Source organism: Xyrauchen texanus, chromosome 44, assembly GCF_025860055.1.
Source record: "Xyrauchen texanus isolate HMW12.3.18 chromosome 44, RBS_HiC_50CHRs, whole genome shotgun sequence".
NCBI classification, from domain to species: domain Eukaryota; kingdom Metazoa; phylum Chordata; class Actinopteri; order Cypriniformes; family Catostomidae; genus Xyrauchen; species Xyrauchen texanus.
Window position 1 is genome coordinate 19,065,055 of NC_068319.1, and position 14,957 is coordinate 19,080,011.

At 38.5% G+C, this 14,957-nt stretch overlaps 1 protein-coding gene across 1 annotated transcript in view; it reads left to right on the plus strand.

The window, feature by feature from the left end:
- Positions 1 to 14,957, plus strand: part of fgf11b (fibroblast growth factor 11b) — a 58,222-nt gene that overhangs the window by 35,760 nt on the left and 7,505 nt on the right. Inside the window, exon 3 of the mRNA XM_052118035.1 lies at positions 3,970 to 4,073. Coding sequence (XP_051973995.1) covers positions 3,970 to 4,073 — 104 coding nt within the window. The remainder of the gene's footprint in view (positions 1 to 3,969; positions 4,074 to 14,957) is intronic.

Below are 14,957 nucleotides of genomic sequence, written 5' to 3' on the forward strand. Positions count from 1 at the left end.
TTTTTACATCTTTTACATGCAGAAGTAAACTATTGATTGTCCATCCAAATGTGGCTTATAAAATAGTCTCCATCAGTATATTTTTCTGAATCTGAGCATAGTTCAGTCAAACCTAAAATAATCTGATTTTAGTCACAACTTAATTTTGACAAATTGTGTAGTTACTGAGCTTTGCCTTTGCCAGGCAGTAGCCAATAGTAAAGTACTGGTATACTGTCATCGCTGATGTGTAGAAGTAAATGGGAGACCATAGCAAATATTACTCTGTTTCCATTTGCTCTAAGCAACTGTAACCCTTTAAACCTTTAAACCCCCATCTCAGCAGTGTTTACTGTTTTTCTTTTTAATGCAGTGATATACCTAAATTAAGGTAAAAATACATCATCAAACGTAATAAATTAATTAAAAAATTATCGAGATAACAATTACAGCTGTCGCAATTATATAATTGTGAAAAGTGTGAGTTAAAGCATTCCATTTAGGTGTTCCATTGTCCCAAACATATTTTTTGGGCCGTTGTGTTTGCTGTTCTTCTCATTCATTTTCTCTGTCTTCCAGTCTCTCACCCACATCTTCTATTTATCTGTCTGATGTAATTAATTTGAGAGCCTAGTGTTGGCACACAGTATGTCCGGTATGTCAGGCAAGGTGGATAACACTTAGCCCATGATCACTGTTGCCAGTTTGACAATTCACACTCCATAACCTGATTAAAATCATAGTATATTTTTCAATGGACACAACCAATATTGATCAGATGTCTGGAAGTGATTCACACTTGCAAGCGATTGTAAATTCTGAAATGTAAATGTTCCAATAAAACTGAAAAGGGTTTAATAGCCTGATGCCACATGAAAACCATCATGTTCCTGTTGCTCATCTGGAAGTGCGCAGTGCTAGCAATACCAAGGTCATAGTTTAGTTTCTAAGGGAATTTGTGCAATTCTGTTCTTGGCTAGACAAAATAGAACCCGACATGGTCTTCTGCTGTTGTAGCTCATCCGCCTCATGCTTTGATGAGTTGTGCATTTTGAGATGCTATTCTGCCCACTACAATTGTATAAAGGAGTTATCTGAGTTACCACAGCCTTTCTGTCAGCTTGAACCAGACTGGCCATTCTCCGTTGACCTCTCTCATAAACAAGGCTTTCCGTCCACAGAACTGCAGCTCACTGGATGTTTTTTGGCACCATCCTAAGTAAACTCTAGAGAGTGTTGTGCATGAAAATCCCAGGAGATCAGCAGTTAGAGAATTAATCAAAACAGCCTGTGTGGCACCAACAATCATGCCACAGTCGCTGAGATAACATATTTTGCTCATGGTATACCTAATGAAATGGACATGAGTGTATATTGTCAGGACCCGTCTGTACAAAAGATTTTGGACCTATGACACGTGTGCTTTTCTGGAAGCCTTTTTTATGGCAATGTCTTTTGTATAAATTCAGCATGAGGTCTTAGTTCTTCTCTGGTTGGTACAGTGATGATAATGATGTTTTTATGTTGAGTCACCATAACATGTTGTTCAAGAAGGGAAATAGAGTGAGACAGAGAAAGTCATGCCAACAAGATCAGACATGTGAAGTGTCATGAGTTCACTTGAACTCCTTGTGCTTTTTGTAGCTCTATGTGTGTTTTCGGGTGTACCTATAACAGATTGAGACGTATTTTGTCAGGATGACAGTTATGAGGGTATGCTAGCATTGCACACTCCTGTCTGAGCAGTTAAGGACTAGCTTACATGTCACGGATGTCTGTTGAAATGACTGTTGCATATATTAAATAAAAATACAACTGCAGCGTTATATGAACGTTGTGACAGGGTGCTCTGACAAGCATCCTAAACACTTCATGCCCACTGAGTGAAATTGATGGTGTTGTATTAGATCTCAAGGATGGAATTTAAATCGTTATGATACTGTCCAACACCAATTACATGCTGTCATATATCTGTCAAACACTGGCAGGACATTTCACTTAAGACTAATTATAACATTATTTAGGCAGTGCTCCTTAGTCTTCATTGAGAATTAAAGAGATAGTTGTTCTTGTAGCTCCAAACACTTTCTTCCATAGTTATCTAGACAAAAAAGAATGACAATGAAAGTGAATGGTGACCAAGGACATTCTGCTAAATATCTAGTGTTCCATGGAAGAAGGAATGACATATAGGTTTGGAATGACATGAAGATAGGTAAATGATGACAGAATTTTCATTTTTGGGTTAACTTAATATCCTCTCTCTTTCTCTTTTTTCTATAATTCTTTTGCTCCCTTAGTCTTTCTCATTGTCTTTTATATTCCATATTGTTTATCTTCTTGTTCTCTCTCTCTAAGAAGTATTAACTCTGATGTGTTTTTTTTAAATGATCCATATCAAACATAATACATATTTCTATCAAGGACAACAGACAGAGTACAGATAGTCTCTCTTGGATAGACCCCCTCCTCCCTCCTGCCATTATCTTTTGACATCTCTGACAGTTTTCCATCCTTTCTCTATGTTGCTCTTTTTTCATCTCTGTTATTCCGTATCATCGTATGCCATTTTGTTTAAAATATTTACACTGTAAAGCTATTTTTACACTGACAAGGTGGCACAGAAGCTGGATATGAAATGGCATTTAGGTGTGTTTACAAAGAATGTTTAATGCTGTTGAAGCTGGAAGTGTTGTTTAGGTGAAATTTCCACAGGGTGGCACCAAAAGCAAGTTGTATTTGTAGTTGCAAATGATGTAATACAGTCAACAGGAATGCATATTTTATTTTACTTTATTGTTTCTTTATTTTAAAAAGTTCTCCCCTTTTCTCACCAATTTGGAATGCCCAATTCCCAATGCGCTCTAAGTCCTCATGGTTGTGTAGTGATTTGGCTCAATCCGGGTGGTGGAGGACGAATCTCAGTTGCCTCCACGTCTTAGAACATCAATCTATGCATCTTATCACGTGACTTGTTGAGACATAACGCGTGTGGAGGCTTCACGCTATTCTCCGCGGCATCCACGCATAACTCACCACATGCCCCACTGAGAGTGAGAGCCACATTATAGTGACCACGAGGAGGTTACTGCATGTGACACTACCCTCCCTAGCAACCGGGCCAATATGGTTGCTTAGGAGACTTGGCTGAAGTCACTCAGCACGCCCTGGATTCGAACTTGTGACTCCAGAGGTGGTATTCAGCATCTTTACTGAGCTAACCAAGCCCCTGGAATGCATATTTTATTAACCCTACTTCCTAACCCAAACCCCGACCCTAAACCCAACTGTCAGTGAAATAAAAATGTAATTTTAGAGCGAAAATGCAACCTCTGAATTTCGCTCACCATTTCAATCCATGACTCGGAGTAAACTTTTTCCATGTTTCCATGGGACCAGTGAAGTGTTGTATATGCAACTTGCTATAAGTAGTGTCATGGAGAAAGATCAACACATTTGAATTGATGCAAACATTTCTGATAAAGATGCCACTTCTCAGCAACTTGGCAGAATGAGGTTGAATTCAGAGAACATGAACATTCGGAAGCAGCATGTCGGCTTCCTGTGTAATCATGTTGTATGAAGCTGAATATGGCATTAAACTTGAATCATACACTTTAATAACCAGCTACCAAAGATTCTTGCTTCACATATGTGGACTGCCCTGTGAACGTGCAAAATTACTGGCCGGCAGAATGCGCCTCAATGTCTTCTGATTGGCTCAACAAAAAATCTGACATGTGGCATTTCTGGAAACCTTAATAACTGTGATATTTACCATTTTCCATTTCATAAAAATATTGGTTCGACAGACTTGTATGGTAATATAATATGAATTAACCCTAAAGTCCCCACTATACTTATTATTTCTAGATACATATTCTATAGGTTGGTCTGGGACTTCCCTAATACCTGCCACCAATTCCTATTCTTCATCCAGTGTTTTATAAACATTTTCTAAGCATGACTCTCTCTGATTTTGTCCCACAGCACAGTTCAACTTGATTCCTGTGGGCCTGCGGATAGTTGCAATTCAGGGAGCGAAGACTGGCTTCTACCTGGGCATGAACAGTGAGGGATACCTCTACACCTCCGTAAGTGACTGAATGCTCTTTTAAAGATTGCAATGATTATCATAATTAGAATTATTATGCTGGTGCCCTCCATGCAGCTCTATAATAAAGGTTTATATATAATTGAAGATGTGCAGCTTTTCGAGAGGTAAATAATTATGCAGTGAGTTTAAGTACTCTTCTCACATTAAAGAGTTTGGCCAAATAAACTGGTGTGAAACACGATGTTATTAGGGTAATTAGGATTATGCAGATACTGTCCTTGGTGCTATTCTCCTCAGGCTTTTCCCTTGGTCCTAAATTTTCCTCTAGTTCTTTATGCTGAATCTTCAGGTTCTGTCCATGGTGCTGAATTCTGTGTGGTCCTGATCATGGTGCTGAATTTCATGTGGTTCTGCCCATGGTCTGAATTCTTTGGTTCTGTACATGGTGCTGAATTAGTTTAGTTCTCTCCATGGTGCTGGATTTCTCAGGTTCCATCAACGCTGTTAAATTTGCCAGGTTCTCTCAATGTAGACAAATTGTCATGTTCACTCAATGGTGCTGACTTCCTCGGGTTCTCTCAATGGTGTTGAAATTGCCAGGTTCTCTCCATAGAGTCAAATTGTCACGTTCACTCAATGGTGCTGACTTCCTCAGGTTCTCTCAACGGTGTTGAATTTGCCAGGTTCTCTCCATAGAGTCAAATTGTCACATTCACTCAATAGTGCTGACTTCCTCAGGTTCTCTCAAGGGTCTTGAATTTGTCAGATTCTCTCCATGGCACTGAAACCTTTAGGTTTTATTTGTGGTGCTATATTCCTTGAGTTCTCTCGGTTTTACTGAATTCCTCAGGTTATCTCTTTGGTGGCAACTTTAGTCTATCTATGTCTCTGAATTTATTACATTCTTTATTACAAGGAGCCCTGCAACAGATGTCATGGCCCGACAGGGCCCCCCACTGAACATCATGTCATTCTGAGATTACACAAAGAGACAAAAGCAGTTGAGACAAATTCTCCAAGAAGCTTGGAACATCTTATCTGCCAACAACCAAGAAAAACTGTGTCCAGATGTACCAAATACTACCTTATTGTAAATTGTTACTGATTAAGCTGACTTGGAAAGAAACAAAATTAGAATACAAACTCCTAAAGGATAATCAGAAATCTCTAGTGGCTCTGGGAGCATTTCGAATCCTCTGTAAAGTATATTAGAGACCCTTTTGCTACATTGGATGCATGCTTTTACTACTCCCAAAGGTCAAGCTTTCCCATTTAAATAAAAAACAATAACAAAGGATTAGCCAGTGCAGTGTGACCAATTACCCGAATTGTGTTTGATGTGGGGTAGAGTGGAAACGCAGCAGCATTACCAGGCAAGGTGGAGCAGATATTTAGACTGTGTCACGGGTAGAGCAGGATAAAGAGAACCGAGAGCATGATGAGACAGCTCTCAGAGAGAAAGAGATATTGTGTGTGTGTGTTTGTTAAGCTTGATCTACTCTATATGTGTGTATGTGAGTGTACATCCCAGAGCTGGTGATTAGAAAGCGGGGATGAGAGAGTTTTTGTCTCCTGCTTCACTGTGAACTGAGAAATGAGGGGATTTTCTTCTCAGAAATGGAGTGCAGCATTTAGTTCAAAGGGAACGTATCTAATTCAGACCCTTGTGTAGCTTACTGATGCACTGTGAGCATTGGACATCCTGTCCTGTCAATGCTATCCTAAAACTGTCCCTCCTCCCTCTCTCATTTTTGGTCTGGTCCATCTGTCCTTCTCCTGTCCTGTCCCTGTCATTTTGACCATTTAATTTGATTTGAACGCGTCCTAAACAGCCATCTTTGTCCTTACTGTGCTACCATAACCGTTCTCCTTGTTTTGTCCTCTCTATGCCCTTTTCTAGTCTTTGGCCCTCAGACAAATATATTTGTTTGCTTCCTGTGATATTAGAGAAAGTAGAGTCGACATTAGATTAAATTCTAGGTAAAATTGTGTGTGATGGGATCCTTTTATTTGAATCAGTGTCAGAAGGGTTACATAAGTGGATTAATTTGTGAATTATATTTATGTTTACAATGGTGCTTAACTGACATCTGGATGCAGTAAATCATTGCAATACTTTCAGGGCTTTATTATATCACCGTGTGTATGTACAAAGGACTTCTCTGTGTTTGTATGTTTGTTTGTCTAATTACAGATTGTCTTAGTGGGTTTATACTGTAAGTGAGTGCAAATGTGTTTGTTTGATGATCATCTGCTTAGTACCCCCCAAATGCATGAGAGGTGAGAGAGAAGCTCAGAGACTCGGAGGTCACCACATCCAATGGGGAAACACCTCTCTCCCCGGAGCATTTTTTTTCTCCTGCACACCTTCTGTTCCCCCTTCCCTCCTCTCCTCACTGCAGTTAAAGAGAAGGTCATTCATAATATGCCACTATATTGTCAAGCTCTGTGAGTATCTCATTGTAATAAACCCACGTAAATTAGAAGAGCTGCCTCAGGGATTGTGCTCTTCTGCCATATAATGGATTTCATACATCTCTTTGAGCAGACATTCCTCATGTCCTCATCCAGTGTTTGTTGAAAAGCATGTAATGACCATTAAGATTTAAAATGCTCCATCTGATCTGAAAGGGGCATTTCAGCTGCACTGATTTAAAAGGTTAAAATCCTATAAATTTGCAATTATGACAACATTCAATTACTATTCACTTATGAATATGGCATGTCTATAAAAACAATAATTGTTGAGATTTAGCTACACTTTTGATGGTTGTTTAACATAGAAGGGTTAGGGTTAGGGTTAGGGTTAGGGTTAGGGTTAGGGTTAGGTACGGACTGTACCTTTACGGACTGTTGAGGGAACCTCCTCATTATTGGTTTGCAGTTGGGGAGTTGTATGGACTTGTGTGGGATACCTGTCGTACTTACGACTTGAGGGGGTGTTTATGTGCAACTTCAGAGTAGGAAACTCATTTTTAATTTAAAACTGAAAGCAGAGGAAAGTAGCATTTTTGCATGGCTCCCTGGAATACTCGATTCTCACTGATCAGTTGCGCCATCCAGTAGTCTGATATTTCCGAATAATGACCTCATATCTGGGGATAAAGTGATATTTCACCAGGCCATTTGGGTATTGCAAGTCAACTATCTTCCCATAAGTAGGCAAATAAATATTAAAATTAAAATCAATATTTCATGTTTATTAGTGCTGTTAGTCGAAAAATGTTTTAGCTGATTTTAAAAGAGCTGAAATTTTATACTATACAGTATATATTTATTTTCTTGTCAAAATGTATCTATTGCCATCTTAGGAAGAAAACAAAACAATATATAGCAATATAATGCTTTATTAATATTTTACAAACAAAGCCTTCCACAGTTTAAATGCACTCAAATATCACCTATTCAAGTCACATCAAACGTTTCCCAAAGTCTAATTGGGAGGTTGACAAATTGAAAGAACTCATTTTCCCATAGGTTGCATATTCATTGAAATGGTTATTAAATCTCTCACACCCTCATCCCCCACAATATTAATCTGCTGGATGACTGTGGCTATCTCTTTTCCTACAGCAATCGTGAAGCTGCATTCATGATTCGGGTCAGGGCGGCAAAGCCATTTTTGTGCAACGCTTTGAATTCACATGTGCCTTACAAAGGCTGAAAAATACTTGATTTCTATCACAAGTCCCAGATAGGCTTGTTTTGTACATCAAATAGCAGTAAGATGTCCTTTAGCCATCAATTTATCACTAACAGGGAATCACCGTCAGAGATATTTTTTTTTAATGAGATAACAACCTCTGCAGCTCTATCACAGGAGAGACTGTAACGGTCAACTAGCGTGTTATAAAGGTTCCGGCCATACAATGTCTATGGGACCGCCACATTATGCTGTTTTGTGCTAGGCTTGTAGTCTCATCTTGGTAGAAGGGCTCTGGTGCTGTGTTTGTGAAGTGTGCGTCAGTGTAATGAATCCGTGCAGACACATTACAAAATTTCCACCCTTCACACCATTGTTTCTACTGTGTTAATGGTAAATGCGTTAATTGCAATAAAGAAAAATTAACGCGTTAACTTTTAATTAATCGCACGCACTAATGCGTTAATTCTGATAGCTCTACTATTTATTTATTTGTAATAAGCCATGTAATAAGCTGGATAATGAGCAGTCAGATGATCATTTTTGTCAAATAAACACCAATAGAACACAAATTTACATTTAAATTCAGCTGTTTTTGGAGACTCTGCAATTTCTTACTTCTAACATAATAACATAATTTTAACCCAAATATTTAATGTCCATTTATTAATTCTTTGGTAGGTAGCTTTGTAATAAGCATGACAATGTACAGTCTTTTTTGCAAAAAAGAAACTCCTTTGGGGTTAAACAAGAACTGTCTGGGTTTATTTTGCAATAACGACTGGAGGACAGTCACAAAAGTGTGCTGTGGGTGTGTTCAAAAGTTTATTGCAGAAAATCAAGTTTGACTCTTGGATGCCATATGAAGTTGAAAAAAGGGGGAAAAAATAATACACAGGTCTTTTTTGTCTCATACGGATTCTCTTAAATCGTATGGGGTTCTAGGGTGCTCCTCAGTTTAAACACCGCTTAGGACAGCTTGCTCAAAACAAAGTGAACTTGCGGTATAATGATTATGTCTGAACGCAGGTGCATGTGTGTGAACTCTAGGAAGAAGTGCACAGTGTTTTGTGTGTGTGTGTGTGTCTGTGTGTTTATTTCAGTTTTGATTAATGGTTTCAATAGACTGCTCTCTCCCTCCACAGATGGTATTGAGATTCAAAATGCTCTCGTTCCTGATGCAATCACAACCATCACACCGCAGACTAAGAGAGAGAGAGAGAGAGAGAGAGAGAGAGAGTGATGTAGTTTGTAAAGGTAAATGAAAAGCCAGAGACATATTGATATGAATCCAAACTAGAACACATGTAATTGCTTTAAAAAACACACCTCATTCCCAGCATTCCCTTACAAACAGAAACAGCGCATACATACTGGAGTTTACACTGCGTCAGAGCACGCTGTGAATCCATTGATTTCAATGGGGATAGTGCGTCACAATGACTAGATGAAAAACACAAGGGTTTGGAAGAGTGACACCCCATCATGCAACCCTAAGTGGAGAAACTTTTGACATTTTTTAAACTAATTTTGACTTCAATGCACTCTGACATAGGTATCTTTTTTTATTATTATTAAAATAAGCTCAAATTAAAGGCAAATGAGTATAACAAAGATGTATGAATACTTAATTTAATAATATAAGATATATTTTCACATTGTTGTAAAAATACTATAATAACCAAGTCAGAAATAGCCCAAACTTTATGGCCCTAACAATAGGCTTAATTTTCAATATATGTGCAATATATTATTTCTTACTGTTTTTTGTTCATTTTGGAGTAAAATACAGCATTTTATTTTCATGAGAATCACCCCTAAAATGTGTAATATGTAGATACCCAAAGAAGGGGGAGAAGAGAGACTGAAAGAATAAGTGATTCAGTAATCATCCCTGTCTCCCTTGCAGGAAATTAACTGCAGATTGTAGCCGTTCATCCCCATAAACCCTCTGCGGCATTTTAATCTGCCTCCATTTCCCATAAGCCCAGTTATGAACCATGGTACTCGCCTTATTCCATGGCCCCTTTGTCTTTGCCACGCTTATTAGTAATAGTTTGGGGGAGGGGCCTGTCATAAAGGTCTTCACTGATCAATCACCTAAACAGGAGATGTCACATAACATTCCATAACATGAATCTTATTGACAGTGACTTTCCATTCGTCACTCAAAACAAAGATGAATGTCATTATAACCGCACCCACGCTCAGCAGCTCTGTGGCCATTAGTAAAGTGTCACCATAGGCAGAGCTTAAATGGATTATGGAATTGTCTGAATTTGTTTCATCCATCCATTGATGTGTCCCAATGTAGCCTTGCATGCTTTATAGACTAATGCAATGTAGCATGTCACTGAACATCTGCCGAATGCACAAGCTGTATATGGCAAGAAAAAGTAAATTGTAAATTATGACAGAATGTAAATTTTTGGGTACAGTATCCCTTTAATGTCTTGTGTGATGGAATGAACTACTCATGGCATGAAGCATTGCCAATGATCAACAACTATTGACTTATAAACCGTAAAATGCATGCATGGCCTTACCCCCTTAGAATACATATGTGGGTCAGAAATGACCCAGGTGAAAATAACAAGAATTCATTATTTTTTTTCAAGGAAAATGATTTACAAAGATAATTTTAATGATTGTTATTATTTTTTTAATTGGTTGATATATCGTTTATTTAATTCCAATGCAAACTTTCGTATAATAAAAAAAAATCTATATAAATGTAATATATTTAAAAAGTAGGTGGTTGGATCAATTTTGACCTAGGCATGCATTTCAGGGCTAATCCGGCTAATCAAGCCTCCAAGAGGGATAAGGGCCAACCGAGGACGGCAGTGGGAGGGAGAGAGGAGAGAAAGAAAAAAACACTTACTCGCCGGTTCTCTGATACACCGTAGCTTGTCCTGGGCCACTCCTCCGGCCCCTGGCGGACGGAACACCCCGCCGCGTTTTTGGTGAACAGTAGGGGTCTCCCCCGCCCCTGGCAGTGGTAACCGCTCCAGGCGGTTAGTTGGGAGCCCCTCCACCCCTCACGGTCGGTGGCCATTCTTCCGCTTCCAGGCGGCTGGACTCCTCCGTCCTCCTTAAACAAAAAGACAAACACACACACGTGTCGGACATCTGTCTGTAAATCTCTCTCTCTCTCTCGCACTGCCACCCTCAGTCGGCCTTTATCCCTCTCGGAGGCTTGATTAGTCTGATTAGGGGCTGGGTGTGCAGCATCACGACCCAGCCCCGCCGTCCGCCCTGCCACAATAAGGACTACTAATACAACAAGCACGTGAATGTACTTGCGTGATGAAATGGAAAACCATTGTGGCCCTTGCCTAGCAAATTGTTAGCAACGTACATTTTTATTCCAAATATCTTCAAGCAATGTTTACCAACTTCTCTGAATGGTGCATCACGCTTAAGGACTTAAAAGGACGTGGTGTCTGGTTTCCAGCAAAGTGCTAATAGGCTGGGTCAAGTGCACCAGCAATATAAACAAAGACAGCACATTCAAAAGATGTTGGTTGTGTAAATGGGCTGTATGCAATTAATTAGAAGAATAGATAATATGGACTTACATTATCTTGTGCATTAAGACATATTTGTATGACAGTGATATGCTCCTTTTATATGCATAAAAATGTGGTTCTCGTCAGGATTTGGATTTAGGCTCTGTTCAATTATAGGGAATGTAAGAATTATGAATCATATTTATCAACTGACAAATAAATCATGGCTAGCATTAACCGTGATTGTGTCTGCCTTTAGGTTAGGCAGTGGATCAAGGGATTTTGTCATGCACTTCACTTCTGCCAGTCGATTTTGCTTTAAAAATGAAATGAATTTATTACAACACAAGAATATATATGAAACGAAAAATATAAATGAATCGAAAATATAATAAAAATAAATAATTGGTCAAGAAATCTTACATAACCACCTCCCCAAATCCAATCATTTTACCCTATCCAACCAGCCCTTTTTTTAGTGACTTCTATCTATGACAACAGGTGGAAATATACCAATACAAATTAGATCATAAATACAACTGTAAATACAAACATAATAATAATTGCAAATAAGCCATGACCTTTAGAAATTTTAACACAAATCTCATAACTTTTTGGCTATATTGGGGAACAGCTACAAAAGTGATTGTCAGGGACATGATTTGATGTTCCTATATTTGTTTGGGCATGAACTTAATTACCACCTGCAGGTGGAATCTCTAAAGTGCAAATGCAGGAACTGAGATTAGACTTTGCACTGAAATCAGACGTGCTATTAAAATGTATTGGCGCAATGACCTATTATTACTCAAGAAAATAGCAAATTGCGCTTTATGCCACTTCATTAACATACAATACATGCACAGCTTGCGCATACACCCCAAGATAGTGCAAACACTCCCACCCATGCCCACTTGTGCTTAATCAAAAATAATAAAAAGACGTTGCACTGTGCCTAGTGTGGTCATGAAAAATGTTACTTAATTTTAGCTTGCATTATAGCTTGGGCATCCTGTTATTTATTGATTTTTTTAGATGCTCGTTTTGTGAATTTTGCATGATATTGAAATGAAGGGCAATTTCTTTGAACGCCTCAATAGAACGCCTGTAGCTGTAGTCATGGATTTTTGACTAATACAATGTTTCACTGAATAATAAATGTGTCTTTGAAATAGCATAATTGATATCAATTATTCAACTGTGTCTCCAGCATTGTGTTACGTTCCAGAACTTTCTGCTGAGAATCTAAAGGAGATAGAGTTCATGTTTGTTTCATTCTAACAAAAATGTCAAGAAAAAAAGAATTCTAAGTAGCAGTGTTGCAAAATTCCAACTGTTTCCAATTTCAACATAAGCCTCTGTAACAAGCTCTGTGATGTGTCTTGTTATATAGTCTCTTGTGGACATTAAAGAGGATTAAAAAAATGCTATATTGTGTGCTTTTCTTGTCTTAAAGATCATTGCTAGCTTAACTTCACCGTAAAATGTTTCCTCCTGCTTTAGGTATTGTTGTGACAAGCATTAAAGGTGTGACAGGCCTTCTGAAACATTACGGATTGCTCTTTGTGGCACTTCAGCAAGTGTTGTAAACTGCCCTCAAGTAAAGTATTTCTAAGTTTGCCATGTGGCAATAACAAGGTCATTAATTCCACTTCAACGGGAGATAGAAACAACACAGCAGTCGGATCCCAAACCCTCCGTCTGTCAATTTCATGCTCTCTGAACCAAAAACTGTAAGAAGTAGTTTACAAAATGTCTTCAGAAAATAGCTCATATCCCTATGGTGGCTGTGGAGTGTGGGCATGTGTTTTGTTCAGTCTGCATGTTTGTTTGTAGAGTGCACACTTAAATAAAATCAAGAAAAACACTAAAACAGCACAAATATTTGCGTATTTTTAAGCAACATTGTAGATTCTAGAAATCTATGTGAAATACAGAAGCTAGTTGTAGTTAAATAGATTTTATTTTGAAGAGACTGTTACATATGTTATGACTTTAATATACTGTACAGTACTTTTTGAACAACCTATTATGTGGGCATTTGTGTGATGACGTGGTTTTCTCAACCAGGAAAAACCAAAACATCTTTGAATGACATTTTAAGGTAAAGATGGTTTTGCTTTGTATGTTTTCATAACAGTTCCAAGTTCATGGTCCATTTTTGAGTTGTATGATGTGCCACTATTCAGATTACTTAATTAATTGTGATTGGTAGGCTATGTGGTTTCGTTATCATGTGTTACCATAAATTAGGCCACAAACTGTGCTAACTGTATGAAAATGAATATGGTGACATTGAAGTGACATGAAACCCCCCAAGTTCAGCACCAATCGTTCACACCTCAGACAGAAAAAAGACTCTGAATAGGCATGCACAAATGTAAAAAGTGGACGGCTACAGGGGTGGAAAGGAGGGATGACAGAAAGGGGTCAAGAGCTACTTCCAAAAATGATTATTATTTAGATTTATCCTTCTTTTTTTAAAGAATAAAATCATGTGCAGTAAGGCACATACAAGGAATGTAAACGGATCCAATAAACAAAACATTGAATACACACTGTTATTCAAAAATCTCATCAAGGTGTTTAGTGTAAAAGTCTGCTCTCATGTCTGTTCCGCGAATGCTGTTGAAGTATAAAACATTTTGGGAAAATGGGTCAATAAATCTGTAATTACGTACTTTAAAAAAAGTTGTAAAGATTTTTAATCATACATCTTATGTAGCCATATATTCCTTATAATAGGTGCAAAACAAGTATATGATTACCATATCATGTTTGCTCAGACGTTTTTCCATTACGGTTGGAAGTCAGATGCCCATGAGTGTGTTAGTGGGTTGGGGGAACTGATGTGGAGTTGTGAATAGGATAAAGTATTCAGGGTTAAAGGGCTAGTTAATCTGTTTCATACTGAGGCTCAAAAAGGGGTGTGTCTTTTTATGACCAGGTAAAATAGATTCAATCAGACAACTGGCACATGGATCGAGAGAAATGGAGGGAGGCAGAGAGGAGGAGAAGAAGATGAGGAGAAGAAGAGGTGGAGCCAGGGGAAGGTCGGAGAGCTGCTCTGCATTATAAAGAAGCTGGCACACTTGTCAAGATTCTCTGCATGCTGACCAGAAATTACATCTTTCTCAACATCTCATTGCAGCCCATTCCATCAGGACATGGAAGCTGAAAGAACTTTTGATTTAAGCCCATAATCAAAAGTGGTCAATGTGAACTCTCCCACGCACAGATGGGTGGTAACTATCTAGGTTGCCTGCAGGTCACTTGGCCCTCTAATCATGTGAAAACTCCTTGGGAGATGGAGTCAATGTCCAACTTGGGCTTAAGAGAGGAGGTCAAGTTAAGCTTTATGCAGAGTTCTGGCAGGACAAACCCTGCTGAAAAACACATTTTAAACCACCCTAAACTGCATAAAGCTGGTCTTGGAGCCTGGTGTTCAGCTGGTCAGATAGCTGGTCTCCCTGCCAGATCAGCTGACATGTGTCCCTAACACCTTCAAAAACAGAAAGCCTAGACCACCTAAGACCTGCAAACCATTTTAGCCTGGTTTAAGTGCTTTTTTTAAAGCAAGAATATTTTAAAAAGATGGTCCCACCAAAACCTAAGTTTTGTATGTCTTAGGTCATGTGTAGGATGTATGAAATTGAATATGCAAGGTTGGAGATGATGTTGACCTTCACATGAGTAGATTGTTATTAGTATTCCATGAGGCTGATCATCTATTGATCAGAGATTCCAAGGACATCAAATACATGAG